The 18,530-nt window shown below is 43.8% G+C and overlaps 1 protein-coding gene across 1 annotated transcript in view; it reads left to right on the forward strand.

Moving 5' to 3' along the window:
- Positions 1-18,530, forward strand: part of LOC146855499 (uncharacterized) — an 82,494-nt gene continuing 63,964 nt past the window's right edge. Inside the window, exons 1-2 of the mRNA XM_085651150.1 lie at positions 1-17; positions 2,185-2,372. Coding sequence (XP_085507276.1) covers positions 1-17; positions 2,185-2,372 — 205 coding nt within the window. The remainder of the gene's footprint in view (positions 18-2,184; positions 2,373-18,530) is intronic.

The raw sequence follows: 18,530 nt of genomic DNA on the forward strand, positions 1-18,530 counted from the left end.
ATGTGCCTGCTGCTGAGGTTAGTTGTCAATATATTTTATCTAACGCATTATCGGGCCTGGTAAATTATCACAAGGCGGTAAGAGAGTGCGTTATTACGCCACTGCTCAATGCCCGATGGTCCGAAGGGAAATTTCTATATGTGGTCGGTAGGATAACGCAGGCAGTATAAGTTAAGGGGGTTCTGGTTAAGGCCAAGGACAAGCGGGGAAAGAAAGTGATATGGGTGACCAGTAAGAGGAGGGCAGTGGGTCCAACACTTCCTCCGCTGTCCCATGAGACCAGGGGAGTCTAATTAGGTTGCGCTAGCATCTAGGCACCCGTACGGATGGAATTATTATGGAGGGCCTGGGGTAGTTGTTCCTTTTAGGATAACGGTAGTGGAAATACAGCTGGTGACAGGTTCCCGGCAGGGTGTTAGGGATTAATTCAAGGGAAACAGGAGATGGTGTAAACTAGGCTCTTCACAACTCGATGGTTACTGAAAGGGGGCAGGTAAGGTATCACAGGACGGCCCAGATAACAAAAGGGAGAAGTGGAATCAGGATGGAGGTCATAATTTTGGTAGACGGACAGTGGCTCATACAAACAATGCTAGGGGCCATTTGGGAGCACAGTTAGCGCGGGGGAGGGCGAGCGTGCCAGGGAGCTTCTCGCCCTGTGGCGGTTAAACAACTGGATGGCCCCAGAAAGGGGTAGGAGCCACGTGTGCAGAGGGTAGGCGGAAGGGGGGATTGGCCTGCTGGTGGTCCCTGACTCTTCTGCCCTAACCCACAACCTATGGACTGAGGTGAACCCTGGGGAGGCTGCCTGAGTGCAGGTACCCGGTGGGCATGCCAGAGTGCCATGCGGGGCCCTGGTTTACAAGTAGTGCAACTGTTCGCTGTAGCGCGTTGGGGCCTGATGGCACAATGTGCACAGCAGAGTGGGGGTTTGGGCCAAGTTCAAGTGTATGGCCAAGTTCAAGAGTTCAAATGTAATGTGGCATATCTTCTTTACTGCCTTTGACAGGCCAAGGCCACTAAAGTGTACGGCCAAGCTCAAGTTCAAGTGTAAAGTGGGGGCCTAATTGCCCGGCAGCCTTCGCCAAGTTAATATCGCTAAAGAGTGATGCTGTGCTAATTTTATATCCAAAAGGGATACTGTTACTCTCATGTTGGTCATTGGTGAATTACCTGTTTTCATGAATAAAAGGCTACGCCATGAACAACACGCTCAGTTTCTGAGAGTCATTGGGAAAATGGGAAGAGTGAATGTCACGTGTGCGCCTACTATGACCGGCGCCCCCCGCGCCTAGAGGAGGGGCGCCCTTAGTAGCGCCACGGGACGAGACCTTCCCCAGGACCGGAAAAGGGGGCTGTATGAAGTGACGTCATCGGGGCGCGCCGAAGGCTATTAAAATCTGCTCCCAGCGACCCTCAGCCTCTTTGTCCCTTCGAACCTCTGGCAAGCTGCAGGGGCACATCGTCAACCACCCACCCACCCGGCAAGAGAGCAAGGGCGGAACGGTGACAGTTAACAACAAACAAGCACAACAAGGGCGGTTAAACAACTGGATGGCCCCAGAAAGGGGTAGGAGCCACGTGTGCAGAGGGTAGGCGGAAGGGGGGATTGGCCTGCTGGTGGTCCCTGACTCTTCTGCCCTAACCCACAACCTATGGACTGAGGTGAACCCTGGGGAGGCTGCCTGAGTGCAGGTACCCGGTGGGCATGCCAGAGTGCCATGCGGGGCCCTGGTTTACAAGTAGTGCAACTGTTCGCTGTAGCGCGTTGGGGCCTGATGGCACAATGTGCACAGCAGAGTGGGGGCTTGGGCCAAGTTCAAGTGTATGGCCAAGTTCAAGAGTTCAAATGTAATGTGGCATATCTTCTTTACTGCCTTTGACAGGCCAAGGCCACTAAAGTGTACGGCCAAGCTCAAGTTCAAGTGTAAAGTGGGGGCCTAATTGCCCGGCAGCCTTCGCCAAGTTAATATCGCTAAAGAGTGATGCTGTGCTAATTTTATATCCAAAAGGGATACTGTTACTCTCATGTTGGTCATTGGTGAATTACCTGTTTTCATGAATAAAAGGCTACGCCATGAACAACACGCTCAGTTTCTGAGAGTCATTGGGCAAATGGGAAGAGTGAATGTCACGTGTGCGCCTACTATGGGGTGAAGCAGTCGCACGGTGACCCTTACCCAGAACCATAACTCCAGCTGCAGGAGCCCGCCGGACTCCATCGTGGCTTCCTGAAGCAGTGCTCCGCCCCTTGACCACAAGGAGACCGTGGAGAACACCACACAGCCAGGACAACGCTGCCGAGAGCACCCCCGTGGCAGAGAACCGGAAACGAAGACTCCTCGGCACCGCCACACAGAGGCAGACCAAAGGTAAGTCTCACCTAGGGAGACAAAAAATAACAGGAGGAGGTGGTGGCGGGTGGATTTTTTATAGGCGGGAGGTGGGTCTGGGAGGAGGCGGGGCCTCTTATGTTAAGAAGGAAGGCGAGGGAGGGAGGGGAGGTTTTATTCCAGGCCAATAAATATATATTTAAAACATATATATATATTGGTGAACGTGTTTTCCGCAGCAACACGAAGATCGTCAAAAACACCAATTAAGGCAGATTATGTGCTTTTGTTTGGAGGAGTCGCACACAAGTGAGTGGTTTTCAAGATATGTGCATATCAGTCAACAGTGTAATGGGGCAATAGTGAGCAGCACCTTCTGTTTCAAGATACTGGTTTTGAAGGAGAGGTTTCACTCTGCTTTGTCTGTTCAAACAATTACAGAATGCAAAGAAAGATTAATAATTTTATATATAGTTAAGGTGAACTGGGGACTGTCCACGTGAATAAAGTTAGTGGGAGTAGGGTCATGAGGAGAACCAGACTTGAGTCCTTTAATTGGTTTAGCAAATGCGTTAAAAGTGGGTCAAATCGGATTTTCAAGATGAGATGTGACAGACGAATAATTGGCAGAAAAGGCTTTGGAGTAAGAGTGAATAATTTCTTCATTAGTGCTGGTAAAAAAGAGCTATTACAGTTGCTTTGTATAGATTTATTGATACTGCTGCTCTTTTCCTCACAAACGTGCAACAAGTGCTTGCAAAACGATTGATGGCTAATACTCTGGGAAATTGAATTAGGGATATTGGACCGTTACTGGAAAGTGTTAAAAGTTTCCATATATATTTGCTGAATTTTGAAATTGGTTTGTAGGAATGATTGTGAATCTCCTGTATAGCTTTTAAAAAAAATATATAGATTAAGAATTAGGAGTTTGGATTTGTATAGGAGTTTTTCTTCCAGGGTTTTTTGGGCACGCATCTTGCGCTCAGACTACTTGTTTTAAGTTTTAAATTGTGTTGATATATGTTTGTAAAACAGGCGGCTAGGTTAGCATGCTTATTTATTATTAAATGATGAAGAGACACAATTTTGTCAACAATGGAGTGAATGAATAAATGAATATTCTTCTAAAGCATGCAATCAAGAGCGTCCCTGAGCTAAACGAGGCAAATCAGTAGTGGTGGGTAGAATTTGCGTAGTCGCGCTAACCAAAGCTCCGCAAAATGGTAAAAAATCTCCGCAAACACACAGAAATTCCGTGAACACGTAGAATTACTTGTTTGCAATGCTTTTTCCCTGTTCGCTGTTTGTATGCCCAGGGGGGAATATCTTGCGAACATGCATTTTGAGAACGCGAACAAGCAAAAAATTCCGCGAAGCTGCGGAATGCAGAATTTCGGGTAATTCCGCGTTCTCCGTGGAACGCAAATTACCCAAATTCCACGAGCGGAACGGAATTTACCGCCCAGGCCTACAAATCAGGTACTGAAAGCAGTAGTCGCTAAAGAGGTGTGTTTTTAACAGTTTCCTGAAAGCAGTCTCATTTGTAGTGTTTCTTAATTGAAAAAGAAGCTGATTCCAGAGAGAGGCTACCAGAAAGGAGCAGGGAGAGCACCTTGACTCTTTTTCTAAAAGTGCGGAACAATCAGGCGTCTAGCATTCATAGAGTGCAGAGATTTCATGGGACAGTATTCTCCTTTCTAAGAAGTGCTCACAACTCACATCCAAACAAATGGACCATCCCACAGATTTCTTCTGTAATTTGGGTTACTTTGGACAAGTTTGCTGCTCTTGAGGGAAAATTATAGCCATATAGGCTACGTCAGTGCATCAGTTCCTACCAACCCTGGGTGTAGCTCGCAAAGTAGCGCTACATGTAGCTACGCAAAGTGCACTTCGCACTACGCGAGCTACGCATAGCACTTCGCAAACTGCGTAGTACCCTGTTCGCACTGTGCAAGATGCCGTTTTCAATGATTGCACAGTGCGGACAAGCATCCGGCACTGTGCAATCATTGAAAACGGCATCTTGCACAGTGCGCGCTGTAGTTTTCTGCCGCTCGAGTAGATTTTTACTCAAGCGGCAGCTTTCTCAACGCGGACTGGTAGTTTCTCATCGCGAGCGGTCGCGAGCATACGCGACCACTCGCAATGAGAAACCTGACCTCCCCGCATTGAGAATCTCGCCGGGAGGTTTATTTTCCACGCTCGCGATCGCCAACTTGATGTTGCTGATCGCGAATGAGGAAAAAGTCTCGCCGGGATGTCATATTGCTTGCTCGTGGTCGCCAACTTGACGTTGAGGACCGTAAGCAAGCAAAAAATGACCGCTGCACTATGCAACGCTACGCTACGCGTGTTTGCACTGTGCTACATGCAATTCGCGTAGTGCGAAGTAGCGCAAACTTCGCAAACTACGTGAGCGTAGCGTAGTGTTTTGCCCAGGCTTAGTTCCTACATTCCATATGGGGTATTGCTGAGCTCTCCTCACTCACCTTAATCCTCCCCCTTTCCCCTCACCCCACCTTTTCTACATATATTAGTTGTTTCACACAGTTGGTTGCTACACCTTGTGTACATTGTCCTGTATGAATCCACGCCGGTACATGAATACAACCTTTTTCCTCATTCAACTACGCATGATCTAGTAAAGGATATTATCAAAGGTACAGAATAATTATTCCCTGTTGGTATCAGAAATGTTTTGTCTATATTTTTAGACTAGTACATTAACTGTCAATAATATGTTTCGAGACACTAATACCAATTATCTACTCTTATGTGACTTTGTACTCTTATAATGATCTATAGTTTGTATTGCAATTAATTCTATTATACCGTATTGTGTATTTTTTTATTTCTCAACATCTATGCATCCTTGAACTATCTTATGATAATTTGATTGCCAATACAAAACTTTGGAAACTGACAGCTTTAGAGATAACACTTTTTTTAACAGAAAGCCAGTGCGTTATGTATGACAGACTGCTACTGGAGAGCATTCAGAGCGTTTGAACAGTAGTCGAATCGTGGTAGTTTGAACGACTTGGAGGCAGTGAGTCAGGTAATCAGGAGATTTAGTGCGTTGGAGTAGTCAAAATGGGATAAGATCCGAGCCTGTACTACAGATTTCTGTGCTTCCCAAGGAAGAAATAACATTTTTTTCAGTGTTCCTAAGATCCAGAGACATTACTTGACTACAAAGGAATTCTGCCTCTTCATAGTCAGGCCAACCTCAATAGTATCCCCAAGTTCCTGCCTCCGTTCATCAGAGGGGGAGGAGGGGTGAGCATTCAGCAGGCTAGCAACCCATCCATCCATGCAAAGGATCCAGGCCAAACAACAGAATTTCAGTTTTGTCAGGATACACTGAAGGTTGTTGGCACTGAGCCAACCCATGACTGCTTTTATACAGGCTGTGAAGGCCCTCTTACCTTTTGACAAATTTACTTTGCACAAGAACAACAACTGTGAGTCTTCACCAGAACAACAAGGGGCGACATACAGACATTGCAAACGGTTTGACTGAGCGTGGAGCCCTGAGAAATCCCACAGTGGAGGGCTTTCACTTCTGAGGGTTATGGTCTCATGGAGACAACTGCCTCCCTAGACTCAAGCAAAAGCAGCGCCAGGGGAGGGCTGAGCCAGTCATACCAATTGCAGAGAGCTGATATAGAAAAATCTTTTGAGAAACAAATTGTCATTCATCATTTTTCATAATTAGCATAACTGTTAATTGGGAATACCAACTCAGGAGATGAAGAGAGGATTCTTTGAGCTGATCCATTTTTTGTTTTGTGTCAAGTCTAGCCAATCTGTAAGAGATATGACCACCGATAAGAGAATATAAGAATGATGGCTAAAAACACCAACAGGTGAAAGGAATCCATCAGATACTATGGACTATGCAGTTTACATGATGGAAGACAATGAGATGTGAGGATAGTGCCTTTCAACATTGTTTACAAAATGCCATAATCTATGACAATCATATTTGTTTGTTTACTCATTTTTACTCATTTGCAAGTGGAAATCTGTTCTGGGGTATTTATATAAAGCACAGTAGTGTACTGTAGGCAATAGAGATAAGCCACCACCAATTGTGTCCTATTCCCATTATGTGCATGGTGGTGGGAGTCCACAATACTCTTATACTTGCACCAATACGGTTGTTGGTGCGGTGGCATCGCCTACACGAATGGCGTATTTGCATGATCTAAGCCTTTAGCTAATTAGCTGTGTCCGCCTCCCATGCTGGTGCTACTGTTTTGTAGAACCATAAGAGGTAGCTTACCATCAGGAGTCCCATCCAGGAGACAGCCTTAAATAGGTTATGAAGCTGCACAGACCACCGGACATGGAGGACAAGCCATTTGGACTAACACGCATTATAGATGCGTAGATATAGCTTTTTATCTTGGATAATTTTTGCTTCATTTTATGTAATCGAACAATCAAAAAATGTGACATAATCAGAAGGGCACCAATTTTCACCACGTTCTTGGGGGAATGGGTGTTTTTCCTTCCTTTGGTTTTGTAGCTTCGGAAAAAAACTCGCCCTGATTTTTACTAGAGCAGTGGTCTGTGAATTTTCACTGCGAGAAACGACTTGCAAAATATTTGCAAAAAAACACACAGCCTGTGCTCAATTCATTTTGAATGCCTACTTTCCCAACGACTACCCCTAAACTAAATACCTTGCGCGAGTGTGTTGTCCGTTGTACTAAAACATCTGCATGTGCAGATTAATCCAGACTCAGTAAAAGAGTATGAAATCTATGCTTGCTGAGTACTTTTTGTGCACATAAATTTCACTCAGAGGAGAAATTAGTTTGTAAATTGGATATGAATGTCCATTATCAAACCATCGATTCTGCCTTGGTGGCAGTCACATCGTTACAGGCTTATATTCTCCGCTGGCTATACAATTCTGATAGTGTGATGAAGAATACATATTCTTTGAAATGACATCTACTGTTCAGTATCTGATTATTGACAAAAAAGAGAAAATTAGTAAAACAAGCATATGTGTCAGATTAATGTTCCTGTAAGCATACAACAGGAAGGTGTCAACTTTCACATTTTGGCAACGATTGCCTAGGACTGACAGACAAACATTATTATGTTTTTGTGGTTCTTTCGTCTTTCAACAGTGCAAAAATCAACACTCTACGCAAGCTCTTTTATCATGAATATTGTTTCCACATTTCCACTTTAAGTTTCCTGTATTTTGTCCCTTGGAAGCCTCCTCAAATGTTTGACTGAAATACACTACAATGAGCCATGAAACTATTCTGATTCTGTCATTCTCATCTACTGTACTATATAAATCAAACTTATTCTCCTAATGCTCCGTTTTTTGGGTAGCCATCTGATGCTGCACTTTCTCACTGTCCCTCTATTATAGCACTTCTTAATGTGAGTGAGCAAGTGAGTGTGCATTCTTTGTGAATTGAATCACATTTACATCACTGATGTTCAGAAAACCAGATCCTGGTTGCCTTTCTAAAACGTGCTTTGGGACTGGAGGGTGCCCTTGTCATACACCACTTATCTGTTTTGAAATATAAATACATTTTTGTGGGAGTGCGAGAAATACCTTTCCTCATGCAATCAGTTTGGTATTATCATCTTCCACCGCATCTGCTACACAGGATTTCTGTATTCTAATAATGCCTATTTATTCCTATAGATGTGTGGTGATAGAGTTGTGTGTAAGTATGGATGAAACATGGACTAAGAAATTGGAATAGTCGAATGTGAGAGTAGAGGATATGTGTGCATGCATGGATCATCAAGTGCTAGTGTTGGTTGAAAGACCTGGAGGGATGCAAAGTATGGTGTAACAAATCTCAGAATAGTCAACATCAGCAAATTTCAATTATCTGACTACTGGGAAAAAAAGACAAACGGGTGACCAAAGAGGTCACTATAACACTTTGAGTGAAACTGGAGGCAACAAATTTCCTGCAAAACTATAGTGTACTGTACATACACAGAGAGGGGGTATATTGTTTTATTGGGTTCATGTAACGAAGGGACAATTGACGTAGGGCAAATTTCATACAAACACATCCAACCGTAATAAAACACATTTCAGTTCCATCACTAATTTCTGCAGCTAATCTTCAAAAGGCTATCTGTAAACCATTTGATAATCTTTTTTAGAACATTGGAATGTTGGGAGCTCCATTGAAGACAGTGGAGCAGCAGTGGCCTATTTGCACTGGTATAGGCCCGCTGCTCACAACATTTCAATGTCCCAATATTCAGGAAAAGAAAAGGCAGAGACAGTGTGCAGGATACACAAGCCTTCAGCCTTCCCTCCACCAGGCTCAGGGGTTCAGATGGAGGGAGTGGTGTCATGTGGCCCAGGTAGGCCCGATAAGAAACATTGCCATTTTAACATGCACATGTTTCTTAAGTTGCTTTCTTTTTGACACACAGACTTTTGACACACATTTGCTTGGGTGACAGTGCAGGGTTAGTTTCTCAAAACCACTTGTCTTACAAAACCAAATTGCAAGAACACAATCACGATACCTTGAACATTTCATACAAAGCCCAACACACATTGTGCAAATGATGCTATTTGCCATTTTACTAATAATGTGACATTTTTATCACAGAGACAATAAACAATGTCAGTTCAGCTGAGGAATCAGCACTGAAGTATGAATGCCATTGTTATAAATACACACGCACTTCCACACTTGGATGGGAAGCGCTTGCTGTCACTTGTGAGGTCGTCGCTGTGTTGGCATTTCTGCTCAGCTGGTTCCTGTTGATCCCTCTGTGAGGAGGGATTTCCAACCTGTGACCAAGACGGGAACCAACATCCTTTGCCTCTATGTAAATGGGAGTTAGATCATCCTATAGGGGATTCTCAGCAGAGCTCGCACACACACACACACACACACACACACACACAAACACACGTACGTTAGGGAATGCATAGTAGGAGTACACTATACTCAGTACTTATATGAATTCATATATATATATATATATATATATATATATATATATATATTCACTGAAAAAACCATAGGTTTCACACATGTTATAGTTAGCGGAAATTTTACTGATAAAAAACCAATGAAATTGCCCCGTTATAGTTAGTGCTGGCAACTATAACTCACGCGACCGCAATCCTCTGCTGATGCTAATACTGTATTTAGACACTTATTTGCCCATGTCTTCTTCCATACATTTTTAGCTATACATATATTACAAATATTTTTTTTTATAAAGACACATATGTCATCAGCAGAAGATTGCGGTCGCGTGAGTTATAGTTGCCAGCACTAACTATAACGGGGCAATTTCATTGGTTTTTTATCAGTAAAATTTCCGCTAACTATAACATGTGTGAAACCTATGGTTTTTTCAGTGAATTTGCAAGGTTTTTTAAATGCTAATTCCTAACTATAACGTGTGTGAAACCTATGGTTTTTTCAGTGAATTTGTACGGTTTTTTAAATGCTAAGTTACTTTACGCCATTCGAGGCGTGCGCGCCCACTTAACGCAGTGCGTTCCGTGCACGGTTTTTATCAACTTTAATAAGCCCTGTACATTTGGTGGCCTTCGGCCACCAAAAGCACAGGGGGTGGGGTCAATGTGGATAGTGTTTTTTTTATTTCGATTTTATAATTTCATGTTGCCAAAATATAGTTTTTTTACTGATGTAAGAAGCCCTGTACATTTGGTGGCCTACGGCCACCAAAAGCACAGGGGGTGGGGTAAGTGTGGATAGTGTTTTTTTTATTTCTATTTTTTACCGTACGCTTAAGGTAAGCGTACGGTAAGCGTACTCGGCGAAATTGCCGAAAAAAAAATAAAACCGTTTTTGCTCTTGGGGGATGTTTGGGGACTCCCTCAACATGACTATGTGGGAGGGAGTTGTCAAAACAGCCCCGTAACATGTTTTTGGGCATCATGATAAATAACACTCAGTGCGAGAGACAAAATGGCGGACGCCGCTTCCTGGTTTCGGCCGATTCGAATGTTTACTAAGATCTAAGAGCCAATCAGAATCGCGCTCGCGCACGCCACCGTACGCGTACGGTAAGCGTACGGTAAGCGTACCGTAAGCGGGCTCAGATATATATATTGATTTAAAGGCTATTTTCTCAGAATCTACTGAACAGATTTACACCAAACCTACAAAAGGCACTTCCTTGACATAGGGACTACCTCTCTGCCAAATTTCTAGTAATTCTGTTCAGCCGTTCGGGCTGTAGCTCGTTCTAACGGTCCTATGGAAAAATGCATGGGAAAAACGCGTTTTGGGACCCCCCTTTTATCTCAGCCCCCGCCTGACGAATCCCCCCGAGACTTTCAGGGTAGGAGCGGAGCGTAGCGCCCCACCTATTTTGAGAAGTTCGCGAGGATTCATCGACCGGCGCCAAAGGTATTCAAAATAGAATGTTGCGGATTTCCTATGGAAAAGGGGTCCTAACTATAACTACCTACTGGCGACCGCCAGTAGGTAATATATATTTTCTGCAATGTGGTTTAGTGCCGGATCGCACAGCAGCGGGTGCAGACGTTGGGCCAAACCAAGGCCAGGTTCAATTTGCAACAAAGGACGCCGCACTCTGGAACTAGTGGTGTTCAAAGTTTTATTTAAAGAGAGCCCAGTCTGTCATACCGACGCGTTTCGGCCACAACGGCCTTTCTCACGGTAGGTGGCACTACTTTTTGCTGCTGTTATATGTCATTTCCTGTCAATTAACTGCTCCCAGAGACTTCTGGGAGTTGTAGTTTAAGTTAATTATAGATCACCTTATGACAGATACGATATTTTTTACACATTGTTAATACATTTTTCACAATTATCAATGCACTCGTGATTGTGAGGTATCTTTAAACCCAAACAGATTCATGCTATGACTTCAGTAGTCATAGGAGGTCAGGTGATGATAGTTCGTATTCACAAGTCATGACAGTTTTGTCCCGTATTTATCAAGTCATTGTATAGTACACATGATAGCTTGAAATTACATTCTAATTTATATGTATTTGGGTTTATAGGATACTAATATAGTTACTCAGTAAAGGGCCCAGTGCCCGTTTTGTACGATTGTTCTTTGGCATCTGTTGTTTTATGTGGAGATGTAAAGATTTTTACACATGTAGCAGGCAAGAAATTCTCCATCTGTATTAGAGATGAACATAAAATTCTTCGTCAACGTTCATCCCCTTCGGATTTTTTGTGCGCAGTCGGATGATGTATTTCGACTCCAACTGTCGGAGTTTTTTCTTACGATCTCCCATTCGTTCACTTTCTTCTACTGAGTCAATGGCAAAGAAGCTCATGTTACGCCAGTCCCCATGTTGGCATGAGAGAAGATGTTTGGCAGTTGCATATGTTAGATCTTGATTTTTTACCGCTCTAATGTGTTCGAGAATCCTCTTTTTGAGCATGCAGATGGTGCTGCCAATATATCTCAGCCCACAGTTACATTGAATGCAGTATACTACAAAGTTAGTAGTACATGTTATCCTTTGTGTGATTTCAATCTTTCTTCCCTCCGGATCTCTTATGTTTTTCTTGTTCGTTCCTATTTTGCAAGCTTTGCAACTGTTGCATTTGTTGAAGCCCATTTGTTGTTGTTCAAGCCAATTTCTGGTTTTATTTTTTGATTGAAAATGACTTTGGACTATTACATCCTTGATGGAGGGGGCCTTTCAAAAGGTGATTTGGGGTCTCATTCCAATGAGTTTAGCCAGATCTCGATCCTGTTGGAGTAATGGCCAATATTTTTGGACACTTTGTCTAATTTTATGTGCTTCTTTGCTATACGTTAGAATCAGTCTGGGATTCGTTTGTTTGTCCTTGAGGTTGTCTTGTGGTTTGTTGACCAAGATTTCAGTGCGTGTTAACTCATTGATCTTTCTTTTGCTGATATTGAGGTCTTGTTCTTTGTATCCTCTATTGCTGAGTCTCCGTGCACTTTTATCAATTTCATTTTGTGCATCCTCATTTTTTGAACAGTTTCTTTACATCCTCACAAATTCACCGAAAGGGATGCTTCTTATGAGTGCTTTTGGGTGGAAACTTTCAGCATGGAGAATGCTGTTGGTAGCCGTTTTCTTTCTGTATAAAGTTGTATGAAGTTGGCCTTCATCCATGTAGACTGAGATATCCAGAAAATGTATTTTGTAGCGGTTAGTGTTGCATGTGAAGGATAGCCCAATGCCGTTGTTGTTCAAGATTTCAAAATACTCCATAAATTCCTCCTTGCTTCCATTCCAGATTAGGAATAGGTCGTCAATATATCGTGACCAGAGGATAATCTTCTCCAGAGCCTTCTTGTTGTTGGGACCGCAGGCTATTTCCTTCTCCCACCAACCCATAGTCAAATTGGCATAGTTGGGGGAGAAGGAAACGCCCATGGCACAGCCACATATTTGGTGATAGATTTCATGATTAAACAGAAAAATGTTATTGTTGAGGCAAATCTGTATCATCATTAGTAACATTGCGGAGTGTTCTAATTCAACTATGTTTCTTTGCTTCAAAAAGTATGCACATGCATTTAGTCCCACAGAGTGCTGGATGGATGTGTATAAAGAAACCACGTCAATTGTGGCCATTAGATAGGCTGGGTCCCATGTAGTGTTGGAAAGAATCCGGAGAAAGTCTCCTGTATCTTGAATGTACGAGTTTAAATCTCTGACCATTGGGGCCAAATAGTGATCAACATATGAAGAGATGTTTTCGTACAAGGAGTTGTACGACGATACGATAGGTCTTCCCGGGGGATTTATTAAAGTTTTGAGGATCTTTGGCAAGAAATAAATCGTGGGAATCGTTGGATTTTCAACAAAGAGAAATGTAAGCTCTTCTGTGTTGATTAATCCTTGTTGGTGCCATGCGTCCAGATTGTTTCGAACTTCCTCAATCATTTTATGAATCGGATTTGATTTGAGTTTAGTGTACTTCTCCAGGTCGTTTAATTGTCTGTAGGCTTCTTTTTTATAATCACCTATGTTCTGGATCACTATATTTCCGCCCATGTCCGCAGGCTTAATGATGATATTGGTATTATTGGCTAGTGATTGAATTGCTACATTTTCTGTTTGTGATGTGTTCTCCCTGGATTTGGTATTCCTCAGTTTTTCCATTTTGTCTAGTTCATGCATGACTGCTTCTGAGAAGGAATCAATTTTGTTGCCAGGATATAATTGCGGGCAGTATTTGGATTTATTTTTCAGGCCACTTTTTTCATGTTGTTTGGTATTGATGTCAAGCTGATGCAGCATTTCCATTTCAGTGATTTCATTGCTTTCGCGGTCATTTGTTAGATCGAATAGGGTTTTCAGGTCAGGTATTTCTTCTATGGTTAGAGCAGAATAATGATCATCATGTATATTTGAGTCGTCCAAGGTGTTTTTCGGGCCTGTGTTCAAAATGGGGTCATTTGCGTGTGTTTTTACAAGTTTTAATTTTCGTACATACTTGTATAGGTCAATCTTTGTATTGGTATAGTTGAAGTGTTTTTGGGGACAAAAGGTGAGGCCTTTGTTTAGTATCCGGTATTCTATTTTGGTAGGGGTGTAATCCGACAAGTTGATCACCAAATTTTCCTGGTCTAATTCTTTTTTGTTCTGTTTCTCAGCCAGTATTGTCTTTTTAGACCGGGATCTTCTCGTTTTTCTGTGGCTTCTGAAGACTTTGTATCTCCTCTTCCAGACCCTCTGCCTCTGCCTCTCCCTCTGTCCTGTCCCCGATTCCTGGACAGGTTTTGATCTAGGTTGACTAGGCGCATTTCCTCTAAAAAAGTAACTGTGCCAGTGGTGTTAGTGCTAGCCATCGCCTCGTTATCACTGCCAGTAATATCAGATTCGCTGCTTGGATCATCCATGGTTTCTTGAGGTTTCTTGGCATAGTTCTTTTTTAGTACATCGAATCTTTTTGCGAATGTTAGTATTTGCCCCATTTTGTAGTCTGCCTCATCTCTCATAAATTTTCTGTGTTTTCTTTGCTGGATTTCGTCCTCATATTTTTCAAGACGGTCCTCCATTTCTTTGCGTAATTTGTCAGTTTCTTCCTTGTCTTAACATTGCTGACAACTGCAGACATGAGATAACTCAGAAACTATTACAGCATGGTCTCTCACTTAGAGTTGGAGATGTTACCTTCGTGGTTGAGGCTCACAAAGCATATGGGACAGAGGTGTTCTATTCATGGGTTACATTCCCAGCAGCAGACAACACAACTGGGCCATTCCACAATGGTAAACAACGTTTACCCCGAAACTTTACCCCGGAACAACGACTTGCGGAGGGGGCAGGTGTTGGATTTAAAATCCAACACCTTCCCTAGTGTCCGCACAGACTGGAGTTGGAATAGTAAATTATACTATTCCAACATCCAGCGCCCCCCCCAACAACGACTTGCGGAGTAATGGTATGCAGAATCACAGCGCGGTCGTTGTAACAACCGCGTTGTGATTCCCTGCGGGATAAAAGGCGGCGGAATAACGTCATACATTCTTCCACACTACAAACAAGATGAAGTTCCAGATAACTACACACTTTATGAAGAAATAGAAATTACTTTAACAGATCAAGAATGTAAGAATTGGTTTGATGACACCCTTCCACATACAACAGAAATGTTATACTATGTAATGAGGGAGCGACATGGTCAGTCTTAGCCGGATATACACCGCATCCTAATGTTGCTAATTTATAAGCAGTACATTTGCGGACACTATACAAACACTTATTGACATTATACGGATGTTTGACACCAGGCATCAGCCCACAAACACTGAATGCAGTCATGGGTAAGGTTCCCTTCAGATGGGAAAAGATTCTGTTCTGGATTGCACAAAAGACAAGCTCGCTTGAAGCGGTGTTTCCCCATACGGGTTCGCAGAAAAACACAGAATAGAAACAATTTGCTTACCGATGACGTCCCCATTAGCTGCTCAGCTCCTGCGTCTCCCTGGTTTGGCTGAACTACAAAAAGTAGTTCAGCTAAACTGGGAAAACCCAGGGGCAGATTTACAAGAAAGTGACGCATCTGTACAGATGCGTCACTTTCCCTGCGCCACCCTTAGGAACCTCGCACCACCATAGATGCGCCGTATTTACTATGGCGTATTTACTATGGCTATGGCGCAAGGATTGACAGATGCGTCAGACCTTCTGATGCATCTGTTGGCGGACAAGTCACGCATTGCTGGAGTCGTGTCGCGAGCATGATGCAACGCCAGCAATGCGTGTTGAGGCCTATTCCCACTACACTGCGTCACTACCTACGCCTGCTTGAAGCAGGCATAAGATTTTGACGCAGTGGCGTCCTAAAAGTGGCGCAGTGAAATCTTGTAGATTTCACTGAGTCATTTTTACGAGGCCTTCCTGCGTGGGAACGCCCACCCTGCATACATTATACCTGATGCAGGTATAATGTGACGCAGGGCTTTACAACGTGACGCATCTCCCTAGATGCGTCACGTTATAAATAGGCCGCATTGTTTGCGCCGCTGTTGCGTCAAAAATGTGACACAACTGCAGCGCAAAAGTCACGCAAGGGGCTTGTAAATCTGCCCCCCAGTGGCTAACTTCAGCCCCTTTCACAGCTCTTGCTGTGAATGATCAACAGTTAAAAACCTTGGCCCTGCATGAGCTATTAGCTGTAAAATATTCACATTGTGAACACAGGCCTCATGGAGCCCAAAGTGATGCTATGATGCCTTTGTTTTACTAATTAGAACATTGTGCCCTCATGGGGTGGAATTCTCTAATAGCTTCGTAGTCCACCGCAGCTGGGCTATACCAGCCATTAAAGGCCAACTCCCTTGTAAAAGGCTGGAGTGAACCTTTCAATGGCCAGTACAGCCCTCCATGGCGTGCTATAAAGCTTTAGCAAAGACGCCACATGCATGTTCTTCCTCAAGATGCATTAAAGTGACTAGATCATGTACCTTAGTCTGAGGAAAATATGCAGATGTTAGCAAAGAGCTCCAACATCAAGGATTAATAAGACAAATAATGAGTTATTTTAGTTTGCTCTGCATTACTAGAGGATAAGCAAAATATTTGCAATTTTTTAGGAAAAAGACGAAAACTCATACTTCGAGTTAACTGTTGGTGCATCAAATAATCAGACTTGTGGATATCAGGCAAATGGTTGACACTAAGCAGATGAGAAAACAAAGGAAACTTTGTAGGTAGTGGTCGTGGAAGTTGGACTGTGGCACCCCTATAACTGTTTTTTTATTTCAGATGGGAGATAAATAATGAAGATACCTTTATTTATTAGTCCTGAAGTATGTATTGTACATTCAAGTGCAAACTGCCTCATGGTAGGAAATTTAGCTTAACAAAGTGCTGCTAATTCTTTGAAAAGTTGTGTTGACTATTTCTTTCTCTGACAGCATGTTTAGGATATTTTCTAATTTTAACTAGTGACATTCTCGCTGAGGTACAGGTGAAAGGGATTTCACAGGTTTCCCAACACATACATAAAGACGTGCTTGCTGTGGAAAGTAAAGTAAAAAAATATATATATTAGCGGCATGGAAAGTTCAATCAAGGCACTTACATCAGTTGACGTTGATGGCCAACAATATTGAATTCAATGTAAGAAATAGAATTTTTAAAAATATAGAAGTCATTAATATTGTTTGCAAAAATATGGATGTTTAAAATATCGATATTTTAATTAGTGGTATGTATTTTAGTTGATATTTTAAATGTATGTGATGTATTTTTTTGTATAAGTATTGTTTATGTTTTTAGTATTATATAGGTTACATTTTTAGTAGTTATGAATTTATTTTAATTACATTTTGAATTTTTTAGTTCCGTAGTGGGTTGTGGGTTTATAGGGGAATAGGGTAGAAAGTAATTTAATTATAATTAATTGATGATTATTTTTTATTTATTTAATTTAGATTTTATAGCATTATTAATATAATATATTCAGGCCTGGGTATGGGCCGTACCACCATTCTTGGGGTGACGTAGGGGTACGCGTGGTGCAATCCGTACCCACGCTCTGAAGGCCTGGGTATGGGCCGTACCCCTACGTCACCCCAACAATGGTGGTACGGCCCGTACCCAGGCCTGAAGAGCGTGGGTACGGGTCGCACCACGCGTACCCCTATGTCACCCCAACAATGGTGGTACGGCCCGTACCGAGGCCTGAAGAGCGTGGGTACGGGTCGCACCACGCGTACCCCTATGTCACCCCAAGAATGGTGGTACAGCCTGTACCCAGGCCTGAAGAGCGTGGGTACGGGCCGTACCACCATTGTTGGGGTGCCGTAGGGGTACGGCCCGTACCCAGGCCTACAGAACGTGGGTATGGGCCGTACCACCATTGTTGGGGTGTCGTAGGGGTAGGTGTGGTACGACCCATACCCACGCTCATAAGGCCTGGGTACGGGCCGTACCCCTACGTCACCCCAACAATGGTGGTACGGCCCGTGCCCATGTTCTGTAGGCCTGTGTACGGGCCGTACCCCTACGGCACCCCAACAATGGTGGTACGGCCCGTACCCACGCTCTTAAGGCCTGGGTACGGGTCGTACCCCCAATGTTGAGGTGACGTAGGGGTAGGCGTGGTACGACCCGTACCCACGCTCTGAAGGCCTGGGTACGGGCCGTACCCCTACGTCACCTCAACAATGGTGGTACGGCCCGTATCCAGGCCTTCAGAGCATGTGGGCGGGTGGGTGGGTGTCGTGCTACGATCCACATCAGTGGACAGAGACATAGGGGTGGGTGCCTATCACTCCCAGCAGTGCCCAGACATATGAGGGGTGGGTGCCTATCACTCCCAGCAGTGCCCAGACATATGAGGGGTGGGTGCAGAGGACCCCCAGCAGTGCCCAGACATATGAGGAGTGGGTGCTGAGGACCCCCAGCAGTGCCCAGACATATGAGGAGTGGCTGCCTATCACTCGTAGCAGTGCCCAGACATATTAGGGGTGGGTGCAGAGGACCCCCAGCAGTGCCCAGACATATGAGGGGTGGGTGCAGAGGACCCCCAGCAGTGCCCAGACATATGAGGGGTGGGTGCCTATCACTCCCAGCAGTGCCCAGTCATATGAGGGGTGGGTGCAGAGGACTCCCAGCAGTGCCCAGACATATGAGGGGTGTGTGCCTATCACTCCCAGCAGTGCCCAGACATATGAGGGGTGGGTGCAGAGGACCCCCAGCAGTGCCCAGAC

This window comes from Triturus cristatus, chromosome 4_1 (assembly GCF_964204655.1).
Source record: "Triturus cristatus chromosome 4_1, aTriCri1.1, whole genome shotgun sequence".
NCBI lineage: Eukaryota > Metazoa > Chordata > Amphibia > Caudata > Salamandridae > Triturus > Triturus cristatus.